Source organism: Zea mays, chromosome 9 (assembly GCF_902167145.1).
Source record: "Zea mays cultivar B73 chromosome 9, Zm-B73-REFERENCE-NAM-5.0, whole genome shotgun sequence".
Taxonomy (NCBI): domain Eukaryota; kingdom Viridiplantae; phylum Streptophyta; class Magnoliopsida; order Poales; family Poaceae; genus Zea; species Zea mays.
Genome location: NC_050104.1, coordinates 117449389 through 117460098, shown reverse-complemented (window position 1 = coordinate 117460098; position 10710 = coordinate 117449389). Strand labels below are relative to the sequence as shown.

General features: G+C 44.4%; 1 protein-coding gene across 3 annotated transcripts; it reads left to right on the top strand.

Moving 5' to 3' along the window:
• The first annotated feature begins 978 nt into the window (after positions 1–978).
• LOC103638897 (ubiquitin carboxyl-terminal hydrolase 25) lies at positions 979–10267 on the top strand. Of its 3 annotated transcripts, none has more exons than XM_008661681.3 (13): positions 979–1468; positions 2460–2522; positions 2649–2729; positions 5802–6005; positions 6251–6328; positions 6491–6550; positions 6642–6765; positions 6854–6964; positions 7377–7567; positions 7652–7963; positions 8035–8154; positions 8252–9137; positions 9808–10267. In XM_008661681.3, exons 1-13 carry the CDS (start codon positions 1235–1237, stop codon positions 9996–9998), a joined length of 2655 nt encoding a protein of 884 aa, XP_008659903.1. In that variant the 5' UTR covers positions 979–1234; the 3' UTR covers positions 9999–10267. The 3 variants fall into 3 exon arrangements, with proteins under 3 accessions (XP_008659903.1, XP_020400040.1, XP_020400041.1); XM_020544451.2 differs by lacking the exon at positions 9808–10267 and adding an exon at positions 9281–9716; XM_020544452.2 differs by lacking the exon at positions 9808–10267 and adding an exon at positions 9284–9698.
• The last annotated feature ends 443 nt before the right edge of the window (positions 10268–10710 follow it).

The following is a 10710-nucleotide window of genomic DNA, read 5'->3' as shown; positions in this document are numbered from 1 at the left end:
GTGCAGACGACACAGAAGTCGCGCTGCCGCACCCGTGCACCCACACGGCTGACGATGGCAGCTGAGACCCACCACCATCCTTATCATCTCTCACGCGCCCACTCCTGCCACAACTTTAGTCGTATGAATTTTTCTCATTGCGTCTCTGCTTCAACCACTAGCTAGAGGGTGGCGGTAATTCCAGCAGCGAGACGAGCGTGCGACGTGATGCACGAGCGGCACGAGGGACGTGGATGGCGGGCGGGCAGGCGATAGTTGCGAGTGAGGCGAGCGGGCGGCGGTGTGACACACGTCACATGGGAATGGGGGCCAATGCACGAACAATGGGGGGGGCACAATTGTTGACCCTTGAAACTGCTGCATTATAATAGTAGAGAAAAGAAAAGAAATGTTGTACCATGCAAAAGTTCTAATGGCATGTTTACATAAATCTATGTAACCTATCACATGTTTTAGGGTTTAGAAAACGACAGATTCCTTCCGACGCGATAACTTGGCAGATTCTACATTGACGTTGATTTGGATGTTTTTTCACATAAATGATTCTTACATATACAAGCCGAAAAGTGAAATATTTGCTAGAAGCTGATTCTGACATCCAGAATCCGGTCAGAAGTGAAACAAACATGACCATAGAGCATTGGTGTGACATGACGAACTCAGCCGTTCGGACGCTTCTTATCGCTGTATTTGAGTATGAGTTTATCTCTAGTAGCCCTCTCGTAAATAGTGATGTCTTAAAAAATATTGTTTTAGACACTCGTATAGACGATCTACGATCTGCTGGACAGGGACAGACAGGCCGGCGATGTAGGCTGCGTCACTGCGTGTGGATCGTGCTGTTCTGACGGCATGTGAACGTGAACCCTTTGCATGCACCAGCGGTACGGCGAGGCGGGCCGCCGAGACGCGCCCCTGACCGATTTGCGAAGGAAGGAGAACCGACCCAACCCATCCAGCATCCCGGCTGCCGCGTCCGGGCTGAGGCCTGAGGTTCATAAGTCATGCGCCATGCCACATCGCGTCCAGCGTGTATAAGCGAGGACGCCCTCCGCCGCCGCCTCGACTTCTCGCTCTCCTCCTCCGCCGCCGCTCCAGACTCCAGTGCGCGTCGCGTCGCGTCGCGTCGCGCTGCACTTGTAGCTGGATTGCATGATCCACCACAGCAATCTTCTTCCCCTCGTCTAAACCCTCGCGCCCCGCCCTGTCCTCAAAACCCCTCATTAGTCGGTCGATGGCAGACGAGGATGCCGCCGAGACCGTCGGCGCCGCGTACATGACGGTCCCGCCGCCGCTGGTTATGCCGGACGCCGCAGTGCCTCCGCCGGTGGCGGCAGAGACCGTCGCCACTCTGCCGCCCGTTTCCGATGACGACACGGAGGCCGCCGTCGCGGCTATGTTGGTCGTTCTGCTTCCTCCACCGCCGGAGCAAATGGTGGCGATTCCTCAACCTTTCTCCTCTGAATCCGTGAGGAGCCCTCCGATCAAATGCTTATGTTCAAATTTCTCTTGTGCGATCGCTGGGGTTTTGGGCTCTTTCGATGTGTGTTTTGCGAGCGCCTAGCTTCACCGTTGCGGGTTCGGTTCTCTTAACTGCCCCGCAACCTTTCTCTCTGGGGTTCATCACTGGCAAGGAGACGAACCTGGTTAGTTTTTGAAATTGGAAGAGTTTCGTGTCGCCTTGCTGCAATTATTCCAAGTGTGTCAAGCGAGTCCAGTTTCAACTGCTCTTGCTGCAATTTATATGGTTATATGCTCTCGAAGTCCAATGTCACTATGAAAGCTTTATATTCTTAAAAGTTACTATACTAGCTACCTCCGTCCTAAAAAGGATGCAATTCTACTTCTATCTCTATCCTTAGTCAATTCATTTAAAGGTTGACTAAATCTGTCTCTGTAGAAAAGAGTATCAATATTTACGGCACAATATAGTTATGCTACGAAAATTTATTCCATGTCAAATCTAACAACATATCATAAATTTTGATGCATTTTTATATAAACTTGGTCAAACTCAAAATTGCTCAGTATTATGCTAGAATTGCATTCTTTTCAGGATGGAGGGAGTATATCTATATGGTGAGGAATCCCTAGTTGATGATATAGTCAATATGATGATTTTATTTTATGATCCATCGACCTTTCTTTTGATCTGTAAAATTGATTGTGCTATGGATGATGAGCATATATATGAGGAAATGCTTTTTTGGTGGGCCATGAATTGGAAATTTTGGATTCTATGCCTATTTCAGTAGTATATTACTTGATTATTTAGTTTCTCAATAGGTCAGTGATATCAAGGAAAATGAAACTTACCATGACCTTTGTTAGTTGGTGCTTCCCTCTAGTGATAGTGAATCCTATCATACACTAAAGTTTCTCAAGCTTATTTCTTGGTATATACAAGTTCTTGTTCCCCAGGTTCTGATTTTTTCACCATTTTTATTATTTACTTTCAGAAGCTGCCTGAGGTGACCGTTCAGGCTTTGGGACATTTACTAGAAGAGGAGCATCCAGTCATGGTAGAACAAATTATCATATATCATGCCTTCTAACAGAACTGTAACCATCTACTTCTGACACATGTGAATTTGATAACCATTTTTACTCCGTGTCTTTTTTTTGGTTTTCTTTGACCCATTACGTAGGCTGTATCTGATAACAAGGAAAGTGAGAAACAAATACCACGTCCACCACCATGTCCTTCAGGAGAACAGCAAAAACCTAAGGTAACAAGTATTTCAGCATTAGATGTTTCTCAAAATATGACAGTGTCTTTTTCCAATCGACCCATATTTACTCCTTTATTCTGGTCCTCCGTTGGCCTGGGCTAGAAATGAAGGAAGATACCTTGGTATTTTCAGTTCAGTATTCTATTTGTGCTTCCTAAACATCTTCGTGGCAGCAAATGAGCATTGCATTGGCCACAACCCTGCAGTGGCGGAGGGAAGGGGGGGCCTGGCACCCCCAACATTTCTATGCCTCCCACAATATAGTTATTTATGGTTTTGGTTTTAAACTGCGTTATTTGGTGTTACCGATGCTATTTTAATCTACCAACTCAGGATTTTGTTAATTTTTTTAACTTTCTTACCAATTGTACTCATCATGTTGACCCTGTTATTTGCTCCCGTGTAGTCATAAAAAAACTAGAGCATGTGATTCCTATTGTTAGGCTGTTAGCTATCCAAAATGTCAAAATGACTAATCTCTACTATATTAAAGCAGCAGTTTCAACGGTCGTCCTGTATCGTATTTTTACAAATAACCCCTCACATCTATCTCAAATTAACCCGCTGCACCCTTCCGTGCAGACAACCTTCACGTCCGGTCCGTTAGCCAGTCTAGCGTAAAATGTTAAAAAAGTGGTGTAGGAGGTGGGGTTTGAACCCACCCCCTGTTGGAAGAAAGGCGGGAGACACTAAGTGAAGCCGTCTAAACAGTAGAACATCATGCTTAGGTGTTTTTAATATTGAATATAAATTGTACATATGTATATACGATTTTTTGTAAAATAAAAAAATATAATCGTGCCAGACCGGGTCAGCACTACGGGCTGAGGCTATGGCCCAAGCACGACACGACGCTCGTGCCGGGCTGGCCTAGGCACTATTAAATGGGTCGTGCCCCAGGCCGCCCGCCAGACACGACCCATTTGACCATCTATACCTTCGCACGATAATGATGGTCCTCGGCTCAGTTGCCGCCACCTCGTTCGCCATCCTGCTTCTTTTCTTTCTCCCCTCATGCCTTCGCCTCCTCCACCCATTCTCGGCAGAGGGCGTGGAAGCGACGCCTCCTCCCCGTATTCATCTGACACCAGCCCCAACACCGACCCACGCAATGGCTATTGCACATAGGGATGACAATCGGGTGGGTAGTACGCGGATATATAGTTCACGAATCCATAGCCGCGAGACAAAACTCAACCCATATCTGTACCCATAAACGTTCGTGGGTATGGATCTCTACCCATATCCGTACCCATCGGGTATCTGTTATCTAGCGGATACCCGTTACCCGCCCGCCCACTACAATTTTAGCATTCAACATCAACAACAATTTTATCACATTTCAAAAACAATTATCATTCCAGCAGCATCAAATGATAATTTCAACATGTCGTGGATAAAAAATGAAAAATGAGAATTAAGGATAATATATTAAATCCAGATGGCCCACATTTCAGATATCCATTGGGTAACGAGTATGGATACTGGATGTCCATACCCGCAAAAAAAAATATCCACGGATACCTTATTATATCCATAACCGTACCTGTGGATACCAAATTCCACCATATCCATATCCAATGGATAATTATCCACAGTTATTTACCCATACCCGTACCCATTGCCATCCCTAATTGCATGTCCACGAGGATGTTTCACAGCATGCACGCACCATTGTTTTCACTGTCCTTGGACGTCCCATTCGTCTTCTCGGCCTTCGCCCTGTTCTTCCTCCCCAACTTGTTGCCCCCGCCCACGGTTGCAGCCGCGAGCCGACCGACGCTCGTCGACGCGGGTACAGGCGAGTCGGTCTTGCTCCTGGCCTTTCTTCGTGCGTGCTGTCGAGGAGGACACGGTGGCGCCTGTCACACTTAGGTTATCTTGGCGATGAGGAGTCCAGATCTGAGATATTGGACAAACAAGGCCCGTAGCGCGGCAGCAGTCGACATATGCTACAGAGTTGGTGGTGTTGTTGTGTCGCCTCGGCGGGTCCAGGGCTGGGTAGGCACTCGCATTCTCTCGCCCTTCTCGGACTGACGCCTGATGCGGGTGCCTCTCAGTTTGGAGCTGCTCCGGCTGGGTTCTTTCTTCGCTTACGTGCTCTCTCCCTATATGTATCTAGCGGTATACTACCTATACGGGAAGGACGCACCTCTGGTGTACCAATTATCGTGCCTACGGTAAACGCTGGGTAGCCAAGTGTGGAGAGGATAACTGCTGAAAGCATATAAGTAGTAAGCCCACCCCAAGATGAGTGCTCTCTCCTCCGACGTCCCTTGAGCCTCCGGTAGCACAGCCGATACTGCGACGGGTTCTCCACCCATACGAGGATGAAGCGACAGAAGTATGGAAATAGGATAAGGTAGCGACGAGACGAGCCGCTTAAATAGGTGTCAAGTGGAAGTGCAGTGATCTATGCAGCTGAGGCATCCTAACGAACGAACGATTTGAACCTTGTTCCTACACGACCTCATCAAATCGATCAGGCACTTGCCATCTATCTTCATTGTTCAACTCTTTGATGAAAAGAAAAGATGAAAAAACCAAAAAAAAGCTCCGGCAACGAACAAGTATGACTGCCTCTTCCCTTCCCTTCCTGCTTTATGAAACCTTGGAAGTGGGGGAGGCGAAGGATGGGGGTCCCTGATTTGCTGTCTATGGTACCCGTTCGATGGTTCGGCATCGGCTGTTTACATGATCTTTCCCTTACCACGATGTCGACTCGGTTAGTCAAATAAAAAAAATTATGCAGGGAGCAGAGACAATCAATAAAAAATTATCTTTTTGGTGGATAGTTTACGTGGGTATTGTTGTGAGCCGTCGCAATCCACGGGCAACCGACTAGTTACTTTACAAAAAGGGAGTTGCATCAGCCTCATCATTCTTGTTTACATATGGAAGTACCATCCACTAAAGTAAGGGATATTTTTTCTTGCAAATTGCAGTGATCAGATTTGCTCCGTATTGCATACTCGTTCTTCACTTTTCTAGGAGAGTTACATGTACACATTTGGATGTACAAACAAATATCACTTATATGGTGTTATATTCTGTTCCATTTGTTTACAGGACGATGGTGATCTTTCAGATGATTCCCCTAGTAACTCTACTAACCAAAGTGATCATATTGATGGTGAACATCATTACAACATTCCAATATATCGTCCGTACAAGTACGATCCATATCGATTTATGTGTAGAAGAGAGAGAAGAAACCACTGGAATGATGACTATCCATATATGTGTGGCTTTCAAAACCCATGGAATCCCAAGGTAAGTTTTTAAGCCATCTACTATTTTAACTATTCTGTACAAGTCATTCTTTAAGCATCTCAGAATACATTGTACTTCTGATTTGTCATTTAAACCTTCTTCATGTATATTTGCAGTCTTCCTCTTTCAGATTAGACACTGCAAATTTCATTGTATATGTTTTTGGTATTTTGTTATTTTAGTCATTCTTTTCCATTTGGATTGTTTGATTTACACTTCTTTTCTTCCTTTTGTGGTTCTGCCAGACTTCCCTTCATACTGATGATTATTGGAGTCCTTGGCCCTCTCCTGAGCCTGACCAGAGAATGGAAAGATACAATTCAGTAAGCTGGGCTTGTGTTGCACTTTCATGCTTTACACTTTTTTTCTGTCTTGATACTGAGCATTGCAAATTTCGTTATTTATTTTTGATCCTTTGTTATCCCAGTAGTTTCTTTCCATTTTCAATATCTGTTGTTGACATCTTCCATTTTGTTCTGTCTTAGGGGAGTTGTTGGTCTTGGCCCTCTCCAGAACCAGACTGTGAGAAGGAAAGGTACACTGTGGTAAGCTAGACTTCTGCTGTTTTATGGCTACTTCAGTTCTATTCCACTTGAAATCAAGTAAGTTATGAACTGAATTGTGTTGCTTGCACAGGCTGCTGGGTTATCCAATCCTCATTTGTGGACATGTTTTCTTAATTGTGTACTCCAATGTATGGTTCACACTGTTCCTCTTCTATTGAAGCTTCGGAAAGCTGATCATCCAGATCCATGTCCTCGTAAGGTTTCTAGTGCAGTCATCATGAAATTGCTGAGCATCTTGTCTCCATTCTTACATGTTATGTGATTTAATTTGGGATTCTGTAGGTGTTTCTATTGGATTCTGTTGTTATTGCTCCCTAAAACATCATGTCGATGAATGTATGAGGCTCTCTGGTAGTTCTTTCTACCCTGAGATTTTCGTTAATCACCTGAAATGTACGTTTTCCCAACCAACCTTTCTAGTCGCTTCACTCATGCTTATTTCTCTGCCTCTGCCTTGCACGGCTGGTTGCTATGCCTGTAGTATGTGTTCCATTTTTTTAGTTGTGCTGTTACGTGCAGCAAAATTGGTATTGTCCACATGAACTCTACTATATGGTAATGTAGCATATAACATTTGTTTGGTGGTTAAGTTTTATATCGGATTTGCTAGCTACATAATCTATCCTTTCTGTCCTAAGTTATCCAATGAAGCTGCACCCCCCTTTACAATAAGTGTTCTCCCTTGTAGTTGTTTAGTCTCGTGGAAATTTGAGATTTTTTGGACTACCTGAAACACGTTTCAACTGTACTTCAATGGGATGGTGATAGTTTGAACTGAATATATTTCTTCATGTGTGATTGGCAGCAATTTCATCAAATTTTAGGAGTGGAGTACAACAAGATGCGCAGGAGTTCCTCCGCTGTTTGCTTGATAAATTGGATGAGGACTCCATTGCTCCCAGGTTCTCTGAAGAATCCTCTTCCTCTGAAGAATCTTCTTCTACTGAAGAAGGTAGTGTCGTAAAAGAAATATTCAGTGGGTGCCTGAAAAGCCAGGTGTGTTCTGTTGATCCTGACAATCTCAAATGCTTTGTTATTGAGTGCTTATATATTTATATACTTTTTCCTATTTTTACTTAGCTGCGATGCCCAGAGTGCAATCATTATTCAGATAAATCTGAACCTTTTCTCGATCTAAGCTTGGATTTGAACATGGTGGAGACTCTAATGGATGCTTTACAATCCTTTACAAATACTGAGTTAATCAAAGACTTTATGTGTGATGGATGCAAATCTCGTGTTAACCTGGAGAAGCACTTCAAGATAGAGCAGGCACCTGAAGTGCTTGTAATTCATCTCAAGCGATTCACTAATTTTGAGTCTAAGATTCGGGACAAGGTTAAGTTCCCAATAGAGCTGGATATAAACTCCTTTATGAGTTCTTCGGATGATGTGAGCTGCAGTTTCTTATAAATTTATTTTACCACCAACCATTATTTGGCTCACGTCCGGCTATGTTGCAGACACTGCAGAAGTACGATTTGTATGGAGTTGTAGAACACCTCGGTGCATATGGCAGCGGTCACTATGTTTGTTATATCCGGTCATCTGAAGCTGATTGGTACAAATTTAATGATGACAAGGCAAGAGAATTTACCTGCTGTCAATAAAATATTATTTTGTTCTCTAAGCTGCCGTTCAGTTGCATACTTGCATGGTTGTGACCTTTCAGCTGTGCAGGTCTGCAAATGTTCTGTGGCTAGCGCTTTGGACAGCGCAGCATATCTTCTTTTCTATGTGAAGCAAGGTTCATCCCCGTGGTTCTCTACCTTACTCGAGAAAGAAGACAAGTGTCCACTGGCTGGTTCTGTAAGCTTGGAAGAACAAGGCGAAACTGCTCCCTTCAACAAAGAAGGGCAGGCCCGGTACAACAATGAGAGTTGTCTTGTTGAGTCACCGGGTCCACATTTGTGGAGAAAAGACTTGCCTCAATTTATCCATTCCTCAGACCCCACTCATGCATCTAGCACTGGGTCTGCCAACAAAGAAGAGGAGGCGGCATCTTCTCATGGGCAAGGCAAAATTGCTCGCAATAACAAAGAAGAGGCGACAACTTCTCTTGAGCAAAGAAATGGATCTACTTTGCTGGACTTATCTGAACAGTTACAAAGGAATGGAAATGTCAATACCTTGTCGGATGCATCAGACAAACTGGAAGAAGGCTGCAGGATGGGTGAAACGTCAACGGGAACACAAGGGCCTAGCTGTCTGATTGGATCAGGCGACAAGAATGGCCATGCCGATGGGTGTTGGGAGCCATCAGGTAAGATGAAAGATGTCAGCCCAGGGGGGTCACTGAACAAGAAGGAAGCGAAACCAATGACATGTGGATCTGTAGAAGTTGAAGTTGATCATGCAGTTACACAGGGAGGCTCTCCTCGGAATGAGAACAATTGCCACTCACTTCAACTTTCACATAAGCACAAAGACAACTGTGACTTCTTAGAAGTTGATCATGCAGTTACACAGGGAGTCTCTCCTCAGATCAATGAGAACAATTGCCACGTACTCCAACTTCCACATGATCGCAGAGACAACTTCTGTCGCAGGAGTCTCTCCTTGCAAGGTAAGGATGACCTCATTCCTATGTTAACGGGAATCAATTGATAGTTCTAATACAAAGTGTGCACAGTGCTAGATTTGAATGTTACTTTGTAGAGAGTAGTTGTGTTATAGTAGACTTACTTTTCTTATCTTGCTTTTTTATAGTAGATGAAATCGGGGGTTGCTGTGGAGCACCATCTACGGGGATGGGCGCCTCAAACTCAGAGAACGAAAGAGTAGAGCCCATATCCAACGAGTTGAGAGACGACAACAGAGACACTAGTAAGGGCAAGTGCAAACGGCTCTAGGCGAGTCATTCGTGCATAGACCAGGAGCATGGAAATATCCCTGTGTGTGTGTTTTTTTTTGTAATGCAGCTACTCACTCTGTATTCTTGAGCGAAACACACTATATGTTTATACCCTGTGGCTGTTGCTCACTCTTGATACCTTGCGCCGTGGATGTTCTAAACACACAGAATAGGAAGAAAGCCCCATGTGTAAAACAATCGATTTGCCATGCACCAAGATATGCTTGCCATGCGTGTATTTTGTTTTTCCTCTTTTAAGTTTAATACGGTTAACAGATACAACATTTTTTATACAGAGACTTTTTTTACTACTGAAACACGTATACTTTTTTTCTTTCACTCCACTTGCTTGACACAATTCACGCGCCTTTGTTTCACACAGGTTGTGGGGAAGAACGCAGAGGAAGAGGAGGCGGCGAGAGTAAGAAGCGGAAGTCTGCCAATGGTGGTCGGTCCAAGGCATTAAGGAAGCGCATGAAGAGGACACACCGTACCGTAGCAAGGCATTTCGCTTTCTGTAGGTGGAGAGCAGTGGCAGGTACAGTATGGAAATCGAAGACGAGGCGAAGGTGACGTCGGTTGGCTGGCGACTGACCAGCAACTATTCCACGGCGCCTATAGGTAGAAGAACCGGCAGGGGCTTTTGTAATGCACACAAGTATCTCGGATAGAGTTTAGGGATAAAATGAGCAAGAACAGAGTGGAGGAATGGGGAAGTCACGGTTGATGTCCATGGGACTTTGGGCACTTTTTTGCATCTTTTTTGCATTTTAGCTTTTTTGGTTTTTTTTTGCACAACTATACCCTTTGCAGTTTCATTTCAAAAAATGGACCCTTGATTTGGCGCTGTCTGTGAAAGTAGAAACTGTTGTGCGAGAATGAAAAATGAGAACTGTGTCTTTATTGCTCAATACATATGTATTTATACATCTCCTTGAACAACGGAAGAGAGAAGCGTCCGTGCAAACGTGGTAGGGGCACGTCCCTTGGAGCCATGCAGACCATGAGCCGTCTGTTTCTTTCGTGGGGTCACATCCGTCAACATGAAGAGAATGTGCAAAGGACACGTTCTTTGGAGCCCATGGCTGGAAGCGATAAGCAACTGCTTATCATTCATAATATTCCCTCTTAAACAGCTGTCCATTATGTATATCCTTCTTAAAACCTGTAAGTAAAAAGGTGGTTTGCAATAATATACCGTGTAATACTCCAGAAAAACCCAGTGGAAAAATTTTGGAGAAAATCAACAGTATATGATATGTCTTTGGTGTCTCTATCGAAAAAC